At 44.7% G+C, this 19,106-nt stretch overlaps 1 protein-coding gene across 1 annotated transcript in view; it reads right to left on the bottom strand.

Moving 5' to 3' along the window:
• Nucleotides 1-7,917: 7,917 nt before the first annotated feature.
• Nucleotides 7,918-19,106, bottom strand: part of RCVRN (recoverin) — a 28,248-nt gene continuing 17,059 nt past the window's right edge. The window contains exon 3 of the mRNA XM_073606790.1: nt 7,918-8,801. Coding sequence (XP_073462891.1) covers nt 8,686-8,801 — 116 coding nt within the window. The 3' untranslated portion in view covers nt 7,918-8,685. The remainder of the gene's footprint in view (nt 8,802-19,106) is intronic.

Consider the following 19,106-nt stretch of genomic DNA (forward strand, 5'->3'; position numbering starts at 1 on the left):
AGATATGGATTGGTTACAGAGCATGCTTTCATACGGAAAATTATGATTTGGAGGACTCAGGTGCCCCTCCCCCTCCTAGTGCCGTTCTACAGGGGACTACAGGAATCAGTCCCTGAAATGACACTGGGCCTGTCCCCTGACCAGAAGGGTATTTAAACACTAGTCTTTGAAGTGACCAACCGCGTCAGATCCAAAACACTTTAATACATGTTAGTTGTCTACCTGCTGCCCATCTGGATTGACCTGCCTTGACCCCTGCCTGGACCTGATTACTCTCTTGTGTGCCGCCTGCCACAACATGCTCCTGGACCTGGCTACTTCTACTCTTATCATCTGCCTCAACCCGACTACTCTATCAATCCCTGCTTAGACCTGGCTACTCTCTGGCCTGTCCCTGACCCAACCCTTCCTGGACCTTACTACTGTCTTATCTGCAGCCTGCTTCAACCCCTTCCTGGACCTGACTACTCTCTCGCCTGTCCCTGCCTTGACCCCTACCTGGACCTGATTATTCTCTAGCCTGTGGCAACATCTTCCTGGCCTGACTACTCTCTCGTCTGCCACTTTCTTTGCCCCCTGTATGGACCTGGCTACCCTCTTGCTTGTCCCTGCCTCAACCCTTGCCTGGACCTGACTACTCTCTAACCTGTCCCTGCCTTGACCCCTGCCTGGAATTGATAACTTTCTCGTCCGTCTCAACATCTTCCTGGACCTGGGTACCCTCTTGCGTGTCCATGCCTCTATCCTTGCCTGTACTTGACTACTCTCATTTCTGCTGCTTGTCTTGACTCCTGCCTGGACCTGACCACTCTCTCGCCTGTCCCTGCCTTAACCTGACTACTCTCTCGCTTGTCCCTCTCTTGACCCCTACCTGGACTTGATTACTCTTTCACCTGTTGCCTCAGCATCTGCCTGGACCTGGCAACTCTCTGATCTGCCACCTGCCACGACCTGACTACTCTCTCGTCTGCTGCCTCAACTCCTGCTTAGACCTGGCAACCCTCTGCCCTGTCCCTAACTCAACCCTTCCTGGACCTGACTACTCTCTTATCTGCCACCTGCCTCAACCCCTGCCTGGAACTAATTACTCTCTCACCTGCCCCTGCCTGGACCTGATAACTCTCTAGCCTGCCACCTGCCTCAACATCTTCCTGGACCTGGCTACTCTGTCACCTGACACCTGCCTTAACCTGGCTACTCTTTCGTTTGCTGCCTCAACCCCTGCTTAGACCTGGCTACGCTCTGGCCTGTCCCTGACCCAACCCTTCCTGGACCTTACTACTGTCTTATCTGCGGCCTGCTTCAACCCCTTCCTGGACCTGACTACTCTCTCACCTGTCCCTGCCTTGACCCCTACCTGGACCTGATTATTCTCTAGCCTGTGGCAACATCTTCCTGGCCTGACTACTCTCTCGTCTGCCACTTTCTTTGCCCCCTGTATGGACCTGGCTACCCTCTTGCTTGTCCCTGCCGCAACCCTTGCCTGGACCTGACTACTCTCTAACCTGTCCCTGCCTTGACCCCTGCCTGGACTTGATAACTTTCTTGTCCATCTCAACATCTTCCTGGACCTGGGTACCCTCTTGTGTGTCCATGCCTCTATCCTTGCCTGTACTTGACTAATCTAATTTCTGCTGCTTGTCTTGACTCCTGCCTGGGCCTGACTACTCTCTCGCCTGTCCCTGCCTTAACCTGACTACTCTCTCGCTTGTCCCTCTCTTGACCCCTACCTGGACTTGATTACTCTTTCACCTGTTGCCTCAGCATCTGCCTGGACCTGGCAACTCTCTGATCTGCCACCTGCCACGACCTGACTACTCTCTCGTCTGCTGCCTCAACTCCTGCTTAGACCTGGCAACCCTCTGCCCTGTCCCTAACTCAACCCTTCCTGGACCTGACTACTCTCTTATCTGCCACCTGCCTCAACCCCTGCCTGGAACTAATTACTCTCTCACCTGCCCCTGCCTGAACCTGATAACTCTGTAGCCTGCCACCTGCCTCAACATCTTCCTGGACCTGGCTACTCTGTCACCTGCCACCTGCCTCAACCTGACTACTCTTTCGTTTGCTGCCTCAACCCCTTCTTAGACCTGGCTACGCTCTGGCCTGTCCCTGACCCAACCCTTCCTGGACTTTACTACTGTCTTATCTGCCGCCTGCCTCAACCCCTTCCTGGACCTGACTACTCTCTTGCCTGTCCCTGCCTTGACCCCTACCTGGACTTGATTATTCTCTAGCCCGTGGCAACATCTTCCTAGCCTGACTACTCTCTTGTCTGCCACTTTCTTTGCCCCCTGTATGGACCTGGCAACCCACTCGCATTTGTCCCTGCCTCAACCCTTGCCTGGACCTGACTACTCTCATTTCTGCTGCTTGTCTTGACTCCTGCCTGGACCTGACTACTCTCTCGCCTGTCCATGCCTTAACCCCTGCCTGGACCTAACTACTCTCATTTCTGCAGCTTGTCTTGACTCCTGCCTGGACCTGACTACTCTCTCGCCTGTCCATGCCTTAACCCCTGCCTGAACCTGTCACGTACCTGATAGATTTTGAGCCCGAAGTGCAGAGAAGGACCTCCCTTACAGCTCCCACTCCTATTCCTCTGGAATGGAGACAGAAGGCCAGGAGTGAGGAGTGGTATGGGTGCCTGGCAGGATCGACAGTCACCGGAAGTTCAGAAGTGGTGGCACCCTCTGGATCCAGAAGCTGAAGAGGAAGCTGGAATGCAGAGAGGACCCGGAGCCACAGCAGGTAAGGAAGCAGGTAAGTAAGCAGTACTGGAACCAGGAACAAAGCAGCAGATAGTAGCCTGGAACGCTGGACTGGAACCAGGAGCAAGCAGCAGGTAGTAGCCTGGAACGCTGGACTGGAACCAGGAACAAAGCAGCAGGTAGTAGCCTGGAACGCTGGACTGGAACCAGGAACAAGCAGCAGGTAGTAGCCTGGAACGCTGGACTGGAACCAGGAACAAGCAGCAGGTAGTAGCCTGGATCACTGGACTGGAAGCTGGAACAAGCCGCAGGTAGTAGATTGGAACGCTGGACTGGAACCAGGAACAAGGCAGCAGGTAGTAGGCTGGATCACTGGACTGGAACCAGGAACAAGGCAGCAGGTAGTAGACTGGAACGTTGGACTGGAACCAGGAACAAGGCAGCAGGTAGTAGGCTGCATGCTGGACTGGAACCAGGAACAAGGCAGCAGGTAGTAGACTGGAACGCTGGACTGGAACCAGGAACAAGGTAGCAGGTAGTAGGCTGGATGCTGGACTGGAACCAGGAACAAGCAGCAGGTAGTAGACTGGAACGCTGGACTGGAACCAGGAACAAGGCAGCAGGTAGTAGGCTGGATACAGGTATCAGACTGAGGGATGGTCAAACAAGCCAGAGGTCGGTATCGGTCGATCAGCAGAGGTACCAGGGACAACACAGAGGGATGGTCAGGCAAGCCAAGAGGGTCTGGTGCAGGTGGATAGCAGGATGGTCTAACAGGAAGCCGGGTCAGATAGCAGAGTACACAGGTCAGATCAGGTTAAGGCACACGGAACGCTGTAGAGCAGACAGCGGGGATAGAGTGTGACAGGCCGGTTTAAATAGCCCGCCTGGCACTAGCGGGAGTGGAACCCGCAGCCATGTCCCCCTGCGTCTGGATCGCTGATTACTGGCAGGATCTTCATGACAGAACCTGACTACTCTCTCGCTTGTCCCTCTCTTGACCCCTACCTGGACTTGATTACTCTTTCACCTGTTGCCTCAGCATCTGCCTGGACCTGGCAGCTCTCTGATCTGCCACTGCCATGACCTGACTACTCTTTCGTCTGCTGCCTCAACTCCTGCTTAGACCTGGCAACCCTCTGGTCTGTCCCTAACTCAACCCTTCCTGGGCCTGACTACTCTCTTATCTGCCACCTGCCTCGACCCCTGCCTGGAACTAATTACTCTCTCACCTGCCCCTGCCTGGACCTGATAACTCTCTAGCCTGCCACCTGCCTCAACATCTTTCTGGACCTGGCTACTCTCTCACCTGCCACCTGCCTCAACCTGACTACTCTTTCGTTTGCTGCCTCAACCCCTGCTTAGACCTGGCTACGCTCTGGCCTGTCCTTGACTCAACCCTTCCTGGATCTTACTACTCTCTTATCTGCTGCCTGCCTCGATCCCTGCGTGGACCTGACTATTCTCTCGCCTGTCCCTGCCTTGACCTCTGCCTGAACCTGATTACTCTCTAGCCTGCCTTCTGCCTCAGCATCTACCTGGCCTGACTACTCTCTTGTCCCCCATTTTCTTTGCCCCCTGTATGGACCTGGCTACCCTCTTGCTTGTCCCTGCCTCAACCCTTGCCTGGACCTGACTACTCTCTCACCTGTCCCTGTCTTGACCCCTGCTTGGACTTGATAACTCTCTCCTCTGCCTTAACATCTTCCTGGACCTGGCTATTCTCTCGCCTGCCACGTGCCTCGACCCAACTACTCTCATGTCTGCTGCCTCGACTCCTGCCTGGACCTGACTACTCTCTTGTCTGATGCCTCGACTCCTGCCTGGACCTGGCTACTCTCTTGCCTGCCCCTGCCTCGACTCCTGCCTGGACACAAATACTCTCTTGCCTGTCCCTGCCTTGACCCCTGCATGGGCCTGATTATTCTCAGGCATGCTGCCTGTTTTGGCCCCTGCCTGGACTTGGCTACTCTCTTGCCCGTCCCTTCCACAGTCCCCTTCCTCTAGCTTTTCTGTTCCAGGGGCAATCCTGAGGGCAATGACCTGGTTTCAGTTTGTAGCAAAGAAATGCAGGACTAGGGTTCTCAGCCCATCTTCATCATCGGGAGCTCTGGTGAAGACCAACTCCCACTTAGACTCTGCTTCTCTGCTGAGCCCTGTGCATTGTACTGTGTTTACAAATGTCTGGCACAGATCAGCTCCTGCTGCAGCCTCTCATCTGTGACAGTCTGATCACTTGGGAAGAGAGGAAGGAAAGGCTTCCTCCTGCCTGCAGCAGACTTACGTCATTATATCAGCCTAGGCAAAGTCATCAACTGGAGCTCAAGGGTAGCTTTTAGTGATAAAATGTGGAGCTTTTATGAGAAATGATACTGTTGCTCTATATTGTGACATGCCAGGAATTTTTTGAAAGATACTGACAGGTCCACTTTAAGAAAAGAACACCAATTCTTTATCACTATTTGTGGTATGAAATTAGGAGTTTAGAATGAAAAAACATTGTAAATACTCAATACAATTATCTTTTTATCTTTTATATAGTGATTGCCAAAACTGGTTCATAAAAAAAAAAAAAAAACAAGAATGAGTCATATTTAAAATAAAACAAAAAAAAAGAAAACATGAGAAATGTATCTTCATTTTACTGCCGTCATTAAGTGAGCAGAGAATACAAATAAGCAAAGAAATACAGAATATAAAGAGAATTGATTTAATTGCGGATGATCAATATCACAGATATCATTCAGCCAAGTTCGTTTGAATCATCAGAGAGAGATATACAGCAAACTGGGTCATCTGTCATCGTCAATATAATATTCCACATTTACATGTTCATTACCAATGTGAATTCTCATTTAAAACACAACCCAAAACAAGAACAATGTCAAGCTCCATAAAACTTTCAGTTTTAATCAGCTAAATACATTTTAGATGCATCAATACAAATCCTACAAATGGTTTTCCTAAGATTTGCCCGTTTAGGCTCTGATGAAAAGGGTGCGCGCTTGAAACGCGTCAGCCGTTTGGGATATCATCTGACCCCCTCAACACTTGGTCCGGTTTGCTGATGCTTGGAGACACTGTCTCACCAATTGACAAGCCTTATTTACGTGCTCGTTTGTGAGTATAAACATTGCTTTTATGCTTTTATTGAAAATGTATCATTGGTAATGCGCAAGGTCGGTGCGCCCTTCCTTTTTTCTTTTCTGTTTCAGTTTCAAGAATACCCATTGTTCTGAGGGGGGGTGCAAGACTGTAGGCATTGCCTAAATTTAAAGAGTTGGTCACACCACTAGAGACTAAACACCCAAGCGCAGGAGATTATACTGTTTTTTTCCTAAGAAAGCAGCCACAACCTGAGTAGAAAAGCCCGTCCCCTGCCAGCATGCTGCAGAGAAGGATTCTTATTTCTGTGTGGAGGCAATGGTCTCTCTGCAGCATGGCCATCTTAAAGCATGGGCACTGCCCAGGGGCCCCAGGTGCATGGGGGGCCCCATGATAATCCTGCATGCCATCATACTTGCCAACCGTCCCGGATGTTCCGGGACAGTCATGCTTTTTTACCAAGCTGTCCCGGGATGGCAGCGTCCCGGAGCCTGTTCTGTGCCCTCCCAATCCCAGTATTGGGCCCTCCTGACCCCCCCCCCCACCACCACCACCAATACTATGCCTTTTGTGTTGATTAGTCTTTGATTTATGGCATGTTTTCTTATTGTTTAAAATCAATTTTTATTGGAAATACCAATAGATATATGTAAATAGCACAGAGAGTAACCAGTGGGATTATAGCGGTGCCAAGAAGCAGAAACGAGCTAAAACGTAACAAAGTTTATTTAATACATGATTAAAAGGTATAAAAATGTGATATATTTGTTTTACACATATCCAAAGGAGGGTCACAGTAGGTGTTCACTTTAAGCGTTTGGTAAAGGTGTAGTGTCTGATCCCAACATGTTTCGCCAAAATTGGCTTCCTCAGGGTATTCATAGAAGATCGCGGTGAAACATGTTGGGATCAGACACTACACCTTTTTTCCAAAAACGCTTAAAGTGAACCCTCTTTTGGATACGTGGTGTTCACTTTAAGCATTTGGTAAAGGTGTAGTGTCTGATCCCAACATGTTTCGCCAAAATTGGCTTCCTCAGGGTATTCATAGAAGATCGCAGTGAAACATGTCGGGATCAGACACTACACCTTTTTTCCAAAAAAAACGCTTAAAGTGAACCCTCCTTTGGATACGTGGTGTTCACTTTAAGCATTTGGTAAAGGTGTAGTGTCTGATGCCAACATGTTTCGCCCTGAGCTTCTATGAATCCCCCGAGGAAGCCAATTTTGGCGAAACATGTTGGGATCAAACACTACACCTTTACCAAACGCCAAAGTGATATCCTTTGGATATGTGTAAAACAAATATATCACATTTATATACCTTTTTAATCATGTGTTAAATAAACTTTGTTAGGTTTTAGCTCGTTTCTGCTTCTTGGCACTGCTATAATCCCAATGGTTACTCTCTGTGCTATTTACATATCTAAAAGGGATGAGCTACAATATCATTCAAATACTAATAAATAATAAATAAATAATAAATAATAAATGTTAATTCTATCAACTATTTATACTTTAATTCTTGAGAGTAGGAATGTAAATTGGGGCAGGCTGGTAGGGGCCCCAGAGTATTACTTTGCTCAGGGGCCCGTGATGCTATTAAGACAGCCCTGCTCTGCAGAGGTCTGGCATGCCCCTTGCTGAGCAGAGCTAGAGCTCTCCAATCAGCAGGGAGAGCTCTGAATCAGCAGGGACCTGCACAAGAGAGTTTCTTCTTTTCAGCATGCTGGCAGGCGACAGGCTTTTCTGCTCGTGCTGTGGCTGCCATGATGATGGCCAGCAAAATGTTTCCTTCCCAAGATACATTTTATAAAAGAAAGTAATGTATTATTATATATTTTATATTATTTTATTATTATTTATTTTTTATTATTTTATATAATAATATAATATATATAATATTTTTTATATAATTTTTTAATATTTAAAAAAAAAAAATTGTATAGAGGGGGGGCGCCTTCTGTCAGGGGGCCCAGGGCAGTTTCCCCTTATAAATCCAGCACTGCCGGGGGGGTTTTACCGCCCTTCAGCCACTGTGTGAAAGAGCCCCTAAGTGAAATGAATGCCACTGTAATACAGCAATGCAAAGATGTAAATAGGGCCTAAGACTTTGTATTTTTTTTTTTTTTTTGCACCTGGAATGTATTTTGCTGATTTAAAGTGAATACTCAATTCCACTTTCAATTCTTTTCATATATATATTTTGCTTGATAAACAAATTTATTCAAAGATCCCTTTTTATAATTTTTTTTAAGACTAGCCTTTATTTTTATTTCAAATAAAACAATGATGTCAGTGCAGCAGCATAAAAAGTCCCCACATGATCAACAAGGAGATTAACAAGAACATTTTCCTCATCTATTTTCACCTTTTTTTTTCTTTTTTGCACAATTAACATTTTTACAAAACAAAACATCTACAGTACATACTACATCACTACCAACCTGCAGATAATGAATAACATTATTTCAGAGTGTCACTTTTTTTTTTTTTTTCTTGACGAAAACTTTTTGAATATTTTTGTCTCCTGCGGCATTCATTTTTATTTTTGTTGGTATTGTTTGTTTTCCTCCTGCGGCTTCAGCGCCTTTATTAGCTTAATGTGGCCTTACAAGAGGGATATCAGTTTAAAATGCAACAAGATTACTGTAAGTGACCTTCAGAGTATAAGAAGGCTGCAGATGTAATCCGCAGATTATTCGTTAAACTAATTAGAGCACAGACAACGCAATCCTACATGACACGAGTGGTGGAGAGACAGTTTAAGGGCAAGAAGAGTTTCCGTTTGCGTTTTCGGTAGACTCAGCAATTCTCTCGTCGGTGAAGGTGTACAAACAGTCTTTCAAAAAATTCTGCGTGTTCCGAGCTAGTGTTTTTTCTCTTTTAGCTTGTCCTTGACTTTTTGAGGTTCGTACTGGATTAGACGCAAAATTTCTTTGTTCTTGACGATTCCTTGTATGAATTCTCCTTCAGTCAGTTTATCTGTAGAAAGAAAAATGCAAATCATGGTGTAAAAATTGTAGACTGGGAGGATTTGTTTCATGATTGGAAACTAGAATGGTTTTGGGTCAAATTTATTTTAATTTAATTAATTTATTTTGGGTCAATTTTATTTCAATTTTATTTATTTATTTTCAATTATTATTTAAATGTTTTTTTTTATTTTTTTATTTGTTTTTAGTTATGTATTTATTTATTTAATTTTCTTTTTATTTATGTATTTACTTGTCATTTTTATTTTATTTATTTATTTATTTATTTATTTATTTATTTAATGTTAAATTATTATTTAAATGTTTTTTTTATTATTTTTTTATTTATTTTTAGTTATGTATTTATTTATTTAATTTTCTTTTTATTTATGTATTTAATTGCCCATATCTGATGTGTTTTTAAACTTCTACGTCCGTTCTTTGTGCTTTTTTGTATATTATTAATAAAATTTAACTTTTTATATACTTTTTGTAGTTTAATACCATTGTGCCTCTAAAGTCCCATTACTTAGTTCCTTGATGCCCTTAACATGTGTTTAATTGTCATTTTTATTTTATTTATTTATTTAATGTTCTTTCCATTTTATTTATGTAAATGTTGTTTTCTTTTTTTTTTAAATGTTATTTATTTATGTATTTACCTAATGTTGTTTTTTTTTTTAAATTGTTATTTTAACTTGTTATTTTAACTTTATTTATTGCTATTTTTATTGTATTTATTTATTTAGTTTATTGTTTTAATTTTATTTCTTTAAATAATTTCTTTCTATTTTATTTATGTACTTAAGTGTCATTTTTTTTAATTTATTTATTTAATGCTCTTTTTGATTTTATTTATTTAATTGTTGTTTTAATTGTATTTATTTATTTCATTTTCTTTTATTTATTTATTTCATTTAATGTTTTCATTTTATTTCTTTAATTCATTATTAATTTCTATTTTATTTATGTACCTAATTCTATTTTATTTATTTATTTAATACTCTTTTTGATTTTATTTATTTAATTATCGTTTTAATTGTATTTATTTATTTCATTTTCTTTTTATCTATTTAGATTATTCGATTAAGCCGGAATTAAAGTTCTAAATAAATATTTGTGCCTCTGCAGACATCTTTGTGGGGACATATTGTTCTCAGCTCCTTTTATTTTGCTCATTACATTGTGTGGCAAACAAAGCACCATATTTCATTAGAGGCCACCAGCTTACAGACAAATACCCCTCATGAGTACATACAATCAATTTTCCTTTTAATTTATTTAGTTTATTTATTTAATTGTCGTTTTTATTTATTTACTTAATGTTCTTTTTATTTTATTTATTTAATTGCTAATTAAATGTTTTATTTATTTATTGTTTATTTATTGTTCTTTTTATTTTATGTATTTATTATATGTATTTATTTATTCAATTGATGTTTTACATTCATGTATTTATTTATTTTAATTGTATTATTTAATTTATTTGATTGTCATTTTTATTTGATTTATTTATTTAGTTTGTTATTTTAATTGTTATTTATTTGTTATTCATTTTGTATTTGTTTATTTTCCAGGCTTCTTCTTACTTTATTTTTTACCTGGTGATCCAGCCAGGTACACAATTCCTGTCTTAGGGGGTCTCCAATCTGGAAGGAGGTGCAACAGAGACACCATTGGACAGCAGCAGAGTTAGATAGAATAGCAGATCTAGATGGACTTGACTAACAGATGATAAAAATTGAACTCTAGCTAACTAGGTCCATAAAGACATGGATGAGCTGGTTTGGGGTGGAGGAACTTGACTGGCCTCAACCCGATAGAACACCTTTGGGATGAATTAGAGCAGAGACTGTGAGCCAGGCCTTCTCGTCCAACATCAGTGCCTGACCTCACAAATGCACTTCTGGAAGAATGGTCAAACATTCCCATAGACACACTCCTAAACCTTGTGGACAGCCTTCCCTGAAGAGTTGAAGCTGTTATAGCTGCAAAGGGTGGGCCAATTCAATATTCAAAAGCGCCTGAAAAATGCCCCAGTGTGAAAGGGGTCTAATAGTAATTAAATCCTTGTGGGCAGCTAAGAATGAAATGTGAATAAAAAAAAAAAAATATTGTGAATGGCTCACACAATACAAACTCTCATATGCTTGTGCTATACTGGAATGTACATTGCCTTGAAAAAGTATTCATACCCCGTAAAATTTTCCACATTTTGTCATGTTACAACCAAAAACATAAATGTATTTTATTGGGATTTTATGTGATAGACCAACACAAAGTGGCACATAATTGTGAAGTGGAAGGAAAATGATAAATGTTTTTCAAAATGTTTTACAAATAAATATGTGAAAAGTGTGGGGTACATTTGTATTTAGCCCCCTTTACTCTGATACCCCTAACTAAAATCTAGGGGAACCAATTGCCTTCAGAAGTCACCTAATTAGTAAATGGAGTCCCCCTGTTTGTAATTTAATCTCAGTATAAATACCACTGTTCTGTGAAGCCTTCAGAGGTTTGTTAGAGAACCTTCGTGAACAAACAGCATCATGAAGGCCAAGGAACACACCAGACAGGTCAGGGATAAAGTTGTGGAGAAGTATAAAGCAGGGTGAGGTTATAAGAAAAAAATATCTCAAGCTTTGAACATCTCACGGAGCTCTATTCAATCCATCATCCGAATATGGAAAGAGTATGGCACAACTGCAAACCTACCAAGACATGGCCGTCCACCTAAACTGACCGGCCGGGCAAGGAGAACATTCATCAGAGAAGAGCCAAGAGGTCCATGGTAACTCTGGAGGAGCTGCAGAGATCCACAGCTCAGGTGGGAGAATCTGTCCACAGGACAACTATTAGTCGTGTTCTCCACAAATCTGACCTTTATGGAAGAGTGACAAGAAGAAAGACATTGTTGAAAGAAAGTCATAAGAAGTCCCGTTTGCAGTTTGGAAGAAGCCATGTGGGGGACACAGCAAACATGTGGAAGAAGGTGCTCTGGTCAGAGACCAAAATTGAACTTTTTGGCCTAAAAGAAAAACGCTATGTGTGGCGGAAAACTAACACTGCACATCACCCTGAACACACCATCCACACTGTGAAACATGGTGGTGGCAGCATCGTGTTGTGGGGATGCTTTTCTTCAGCAGGGACAGGGAAGCTGGTCAGAGTTGATGGGACGATGGATGGAGCCAAATACAGGACAATCTTAGAAGAAAACCTGTTAGAGTCTGCAAAAGACTTGAGACCGGGGCGGAGGTTCACCTTCCAGCAGGACAACGACCCGAAACATACAGCCAGAGCTACAATGGAATGGTTTAGATCAAAGCATATTCATGTGTTAGAATGGCCCAGTCACAGTCCAGACCTAAATCACATTGAGAATCTGTGGCAAGACTTGAAAATTGCTGATCACAGACACTCTCCATCCAATCTGACAGAGCTTGAGATATTTTGCAAAGAAGAAGAATGGGCAAAAATGGCCCTCTCTAGATGTGCAAAGCTGGTAGAGACATCCCCAAAAAGACTTGCAGCTGTAATTGCAGTGAAAGGCGGTTCTACAAAGTATTGACTCCGAGGGGCGCCATACAAATGTACCCCCCACATTTTTCAGATATTTATTTGTAAAAAATGTTGAAAACCATTTATCATTTTCCTTCCACTTCACAATTATGAGCCACTTTGTGTTGGTCTATCACATAAAATCCCAATAAAATACATTTACGTTTTTGGTTGTAACATGACAAAATGTGGAAAATGTCAAGGGGTATGAATACTTTTTCAAGGCACTGTAAATAATAATCGGTGCCACGCTTCACTAATACCATAAACGCATAAAACCAGTCTGTGAAAATCCACCGAATTAATATCCAGAAACAGTCTTCTATACCGTGCTGATATTATATCAAAGAGCCATTATATTACATTTAAAAAAATAAAAAATAAGAAAATAAAATAAAATGTTAATTTTAATTTAAATTTAATATAATGGTTCTTTGATATAATATGAACAGGGTATAGTTTTTGGATATTAATTTGGTGGATTTTCACAGACTGATTTAATGTGTTTGTGGTATTAGTGAAGCGTGGCACAAATTATTATTTATATTTCAATGGAAAAATCATTCGGGAATAAGCCCTTTATAGGCACACTGTGCCATTTTTATTTTTGCTGTTCAGTACCGAGATAGCAAACATCTGATAATATTGTATTCATTGCATGTATACAGCAATCACGGGAGCTTTGAAATACCATCTAATTATTCACCTGGATAACTGAAATTAAAGTTCTAAATAAATAATTGTGTCTCTGCAGACATCTTGGTGAGGACATATTGTTCCCAGCTCCTTTATGTTGCTCATTATATCGTGTGCCAACCAAAGCACCATATTTTATTAGACTGAGGTCACCAGCTTACAGACAAACGTCCCTCATGGGTACATCAATGCAATATATGCAAGAAGACGATTGAGCTATGTTAGGAGCAGAGATAGTAATTCCACTAGGTCGGTGCTCTGCTCTTCAAACAGCACTTACTTCAAGAATAATAAGTGGCGTTATATAAAATATTTGTTCTCTGACTTTACATTGTCATCTGTATACTATACTGTACTATACTGTCCCTGTAATAGGTGCTGTGAAAGTAAGGCATGGAGTAAGGAAGAAGAAACCTAGATGGAGGGCTGACATGACAGGGTTAAAAGGGTATTTTGGACTGGTAGGAGTTTTTAGGTAGGTTTTAAAGTATATGGTAAGGGGACATATACCAGATTGATGAAGTGGAGGAGACGGGTGAGGCTTCAGGGGTCAACCAGTAGGAGAATCCTGGTGAGGTCTTCACTCAGGTGAGAGACTACATCTGGACCACTCCCCCCTCCCTTGTGGTTAGGTTCTTGGGCATTTTTTTGGGGCTGGTTCCCTTGGTGGCCTGTCATGACAGCTGGTGGGGTACAAGGTCCTTATATGTGCTTTATTTGCTCAATGTAGGTAGGGACCCGTCTTGGGTACGGCTCCCTGTAGTTTGTTTGGATAATATCTGCTAGTAGTGGTGTTGTCTCCAAGATGGTGTTTTGCGGCTGGAGGCCTACATTTGGTTAAGCAGGTACTTGAAATAGTGGTGCCTAGTAGTAGTGTTGTCTCCAAGTCAGTGTTTTACGGGTGCAGGCCTAAGTTTGGTTAAGCAGCAGTGGCGGCTGGTGCTCCAAATTTTTTTTTTTTGGGGGGGGGGGGGGGGCGCAAACAAACTGAAAAATACTGAAACAAAAACATCAAATGCAGCCACTGTGCCCATCAAATGCAGCCACTGTGCCCATCAAATGCAGCCACTGTGCCCATCATATGCAGCCACTGTGCCCATCATATGCAGCCATTGTGCCATCAAACGCAGACACTGTACCATCAAACACAGCCACTGTGCCCCATCAAATGCCGCCACTGTGCCCATCAAATGCAGCCACTGTGCCCATAAAATGCAGCCACTGTGCCCCATCAAATGCAGCCACTGTGCCCATCAAATACAGCCACTGTGCCCCATCAAATGCAACCACTGTGCCCATCAAATGCAACCACTGTGCCCATAAAATGCAGCCACTGTGCCCCAACAAATGCAACCACTGTGCCCATCAAATGCAACCACTGTGCCCATAAAATGCAGCCACTGTGCCCATCATATGCAGCCTCTGTGCCCATGAAATGCAGCCACTGTGCCCATCATATGCAGCCTCTGTGCCCATGAAATGCAGCCTCTGTGCCCATCATGTGCAGCCACTGTGCCCATGAAATGCAGCCAATGTGCCCATCATATGCAGCCCCTGCGCCCATGAAATGCAGTCTCTGTGCCTATCAATTGCAACTACTGTGCCCATCATATGCAGCCTCTGTGCCCATGAAATGCAGCCTCTGTGTACCATCAATTGCAGCCTCTGTGCCCATCATATGCAGCCACTGTGCCCCCCCCGCCTGCTCGCCGGCTCGCTGTCTGACCGGCACTTACCCCATCTTGGTGGTGGGTGAGGCAGCAGGTAACGGCGGTGAGCTGTGGGATGGGTGACACGGGTCAGGCGTTGGCTCCTGTGTCCTCCCGGTGTCTCTTCTTCGCTTCTGCTAGCTGGCCAATGGGATCACCTGTGCCTTCAGCCAATCAGGTGACCGGTATTAGACCCATGCCTCCTGATTGGCGGAGAGGCGGTTCAGTGTTAGAAAAGCAAATATTCATTTGCTTTTCTAACATGCCTGGGTGGACTGCGAGTGCAATGCTCTGCGCTCCAAGTCCACCTTTTTTGAAGCCTATTAGAGCCCATGGCTCTAATCAGGCGCTTCAAAAAAACACCCCCGCTGCTGGAATTCAGGCACCCGGCGTCAGAAAGGGGTCGGACGCCTGAATAGGGGGTGGCAGCGGTGGCCAGGGATAGATTCATGCAATGTATAAATCTATCCATTATTCACAGAGGGGGCGTGGCGTGAAAGAGGACGGGCCGCCCCTCTTAAGCAGGTACTTGAAGTAGTGGTGCCCAGTAATGGTGATGTCTCGAAGTCGGTGTTTTGCGGCCGGAGGCCTACGTTTGGTTAAGCAGGAATGTGAAGTAGTGGTGCCTACAAGAACCTTGGAGCTCCAAATTTTTAGACTGTACTGACTGTTGTTTGTATGTTTTGTATATGTTATTTATACAATTTGGTTTAATAAAAGGCTGCCTTGGCCAATAAACTCCAGTTTTGGTGTCTTGTGTGTTACTTGGGTAAGGTAAAAGGGGGAGTGTTGGTCAAACAGTCATAGGTACAAAATCATCTTTTATACCCTAGTCATGAGTGTTTCCCCCTTTCTGTGCACTCCAAGTCAGTGTGCACTCTGCCTGTGTGTGGTGACTAGGGATGAGCTCAGGTGTGTTCAGGATTCTAACCCAAACCCACATGTGCGAGCTCTCCAGAAAGCTGTCTGCCTTTTGGCTAAGATCATGTGTAGTATTTGTTCTTATGAGTGTCCGGTAGGGGTGCTCCACCATCAATCTGGCCTTTTGGTAGGAATGGCTGGCTGTATCTCTGCTGGTACGATGGGAATCCCAATGGGCTTTCCCGATGGATTAAGGAATCTGGAACGTGCTCCGCGGTAGGTGTGGGCCGGTAATGCTTCCCTGGCGTGGCAGGTACTGGGGAGCCCAGTGCCTCCTGATTTGAATAATGCTACTTGGTCTGATTATGGGTTGGGATGGCAGAGAACCTGTGATGGCAGTGCCCCCTGGGATCTGGTTGCCCCAAGGGGTGCTCACAGTATCACTATGGGCCTGAGAAACCCAATGTGAGAACAAGCACATGGCCACGTCACCACTTGATTTTTCTGCACAGCACCTCTGGGCTAGGTTTTTTGGCTGAGATCAGGGCAATATTTGATACCAGGCTGCAAGGCCTTGCCCATGCACTTGCACTGACATCTGTTTATTTACTTATTTAGGTAGTGTAGAGATGGGCACATGCTTGTGTAGCACACTGGGGTTTAGTCAGGGAGCACCTCACAAATTTACTTGCCAGGAGTAGTTACCCTGGTCAATTGCTAGAGATCCATTGATTCCTCCCTAAGTTTGGCCTTGTTGCACTTTTCTCTTCTACCCCTAGGTGGCCGGGTACTTGGTGATACTAGATACAAGAAGGGCAACCCAAGGTCAGGTTATGGGTATATGGGGTATCTCAGCCAATGGGGTTTTCTTGAATCCCTTGGCCTGCTGGTAGAACCTATGTATTCGGGTGAGGTAAGGTGATCTGTGTTCTGTGCCACCTGGACGGCTCTCTGGGTGGACGTGTGTCGTATGCCCCGGGCTGCTAGGCCGGAAATTGGGCCTATTCTGGGGGCATCTGGCTGCAAGGCTGTGTGAGGGCCTATTCAGAAGTATGAGGGCAGCACAGGGTTGAGATTGCGGCTTTCAGTCCAACCAAAAGTGACGGTTCTGCCGGCTGGAGAACCTGTCATGGTCGGAGGTAGAAGGAAAGCTGTCGCCACTAAAGGACCAACCACCTTTACCAGGGACCACAGTGAGTAACTGAAGCAAGTACCGGAGCAGCATTCTCAGCGAACGAGCACGGTGGAGAATCGGGAAACTTCAGGCTGTGATCGAGTCAGGGACTCAACCAGTGGAGGTGACACTTGCAGAGCAGCCTTGTGAGTCAAGCCAGGGACCGAGCCGGTTAATAGGGTTGAAGCTTGAGAAGTATCTGGAGTACCAAGCTAGGGACCCAGCAGGGAAGCGTGGGTGGTGCTTCAGGGAGATACCACTGCAAAGCTTTGGAGAGCTCCAGGGATTCCGAGTCAGTGAATCAGAGGGTCCAGTGAGAGACCAGGAGCTCAAGGGGCTGGAGAACTACAAGTAGAAGTTGTAGTGAAGCAAAGAGGACTGTAACAATTTGTGTTAGGAACCGTTAAAGACTGTTGCCATAGGAGACAGCAATCCTGCAATTGCAGATGTGGCACCTTGCTGGGGGCCTTTCCTGCTGTCTTCCTATTGAAGTCTCGAAGTCTGCCAATTGAAGTTTCAACTGCTCAAGGGTGTCCTGGCCCTAACCCACTTCCCCCCTCAAAATATGAAAAGGACTGTTAAGAGAAATAAAACCTTATTTACATCCAAGAAGTGTCTGGCGCCCAATAACTTTATCCACCTTGCACCCACTATGCCTCACAACTCACCCCATACAGAAGGATGTCAGCTATCTTTAGCCCTGAAGGTTCTGGAGGAGGCTAGAGACTGTGCTACATTTGGTGCCCAATGTGGCGTTATCTCTGTAGCCGTCGCCTTTAGCAACCGGCCTCAGCTTCATCAAGATTTCGTCTGGCTCCGTGGGAAGCTGGCAAGTAACTTTTACACTTCTAATGGACTGTGTTGTCGTGTGTGCTATTAACGTGGGGAAGAACTAACAAGTCTCATTGCTTATGGGAAAGAATCAGCCTGGTCTCTTGACACTTCCCACCAGTGCTGTAAGGGTTAATACACACCCAAAAATTGACTCCATTACAGTTTTGGCATGTCGCAGCAAGAAGAAGGCGGGCGCCACAGTTCTCAGGAAAGGTTTACACCAATCCGTTGGCAGGGGGAGGAGCTCCCGCTCTGCAGAGGGGGATAAGGAAGTGCTGCTGTGTGTCTGATTGTGGGTTAGTGAAAGAGATGGCGCAGTTCGTGAGTGAGATGGCGGATTGGGGAAAGTACGCTCCGGGCGTCTGCTTTGGCCCGAGTGGCGGAAAACCTGTCCTGACTGATACCGGAGTGTGGTACCCACTGAATGGCCAGCTTGTTTTGTATGCGGCTGGAGGCTATGAGTCTCTTGGACCGATTTGTGGAAAGTGTTCTGGCTCGACTATGCAGTTGAGGCCTTGGATTGTCTGTGGATGCCGTAGAGAGCTCCTATTCAAGGTTGTCCCTCTGACCCTACCCCCATGGATCTTACAAATGGATTGCGACAAGAATGTTGCTGTCCCTTTGGGGAGAGAGATCCAAAGCCCATCGGTGGTCACCCAAGTCCTGCAGAAAGCTGCTGACCCTGCTTCAGTGACTACCGTCACTGACTACTGTGACTACTGAGTTGATGTCTGAGTTGCCCGAGAGAAAATTACCGGGACCGGGTAAGCCAGCAAAAAGAGAGAGTGGTGTGCCTGTGGGGGAAGTGACACCAGTAGCAGTGAAAGGGGATGTCGAAGGGGTGCCAGTCAAGGCGAAAGTCAAGCGCAACTACATCCCAGCTGAGGAGTGTTTGACCATCTCAGATTCGGACATTTCCTCCGATGGTCTGTCAGAACTCTTCTCGGACACCCGGTTTTACTCAGGGAAATTGGGAGAAAGTGATAAAGAGTTAACCAGTGATGTGTAGGAAGATGAAGCACTTGCTACTGCTACTGCAAGCGTGCAGATTGTGCTGTCAGCCAGTGCATCACCGCTGATTAGCATTACCAGGTCCTTTGAGGAGGATCAAGGGAAATTAATGGGTTCCCCTGGAGCGGCCTATCACGCCCATGCCAAGTTCCAAAGCGGATCGTAAGCCGGAGGTGGTTGCTGGATACCCAGTTCAGCGTGCCTCAGACGCGCAGGTTCTATCTGGGTAATGGAGACCCTAAGACCATGCCGAGGCAGTCAAAGATACAGCGCATAATTATCAGGAGAGTAGCGGAAAATTATGGGTATTTATACCCCTACATTCCTCCTCATCTGGAAGAGGAGACTCTGGAGAAGGAAACGCAATGGGTGGATGAGGCCATCCATGAATTCCTTCAAATACCCCTCAAGATAGACTTTTTAAAGTTATCACCTAAAATGTCAGGGGAATACCATTCAGTGATGGATA

The sequence above is a fragment of the Aquarana catesbeiana genome, linkage group LG12, assembly GCF_042186555.1.
Source record: "Aquarana catesbeiana isolate 2022-GZ linkage group LG12, ASM4218655v1, whole genome shotgun sequence".
NCBI classification, from domain to species: domain Eukaryota; kingdom Metazoa; phylum Chordata; class Amphibia; order Anura; family Ranidae; genus Aquarana; species Aquarana catesbeiana.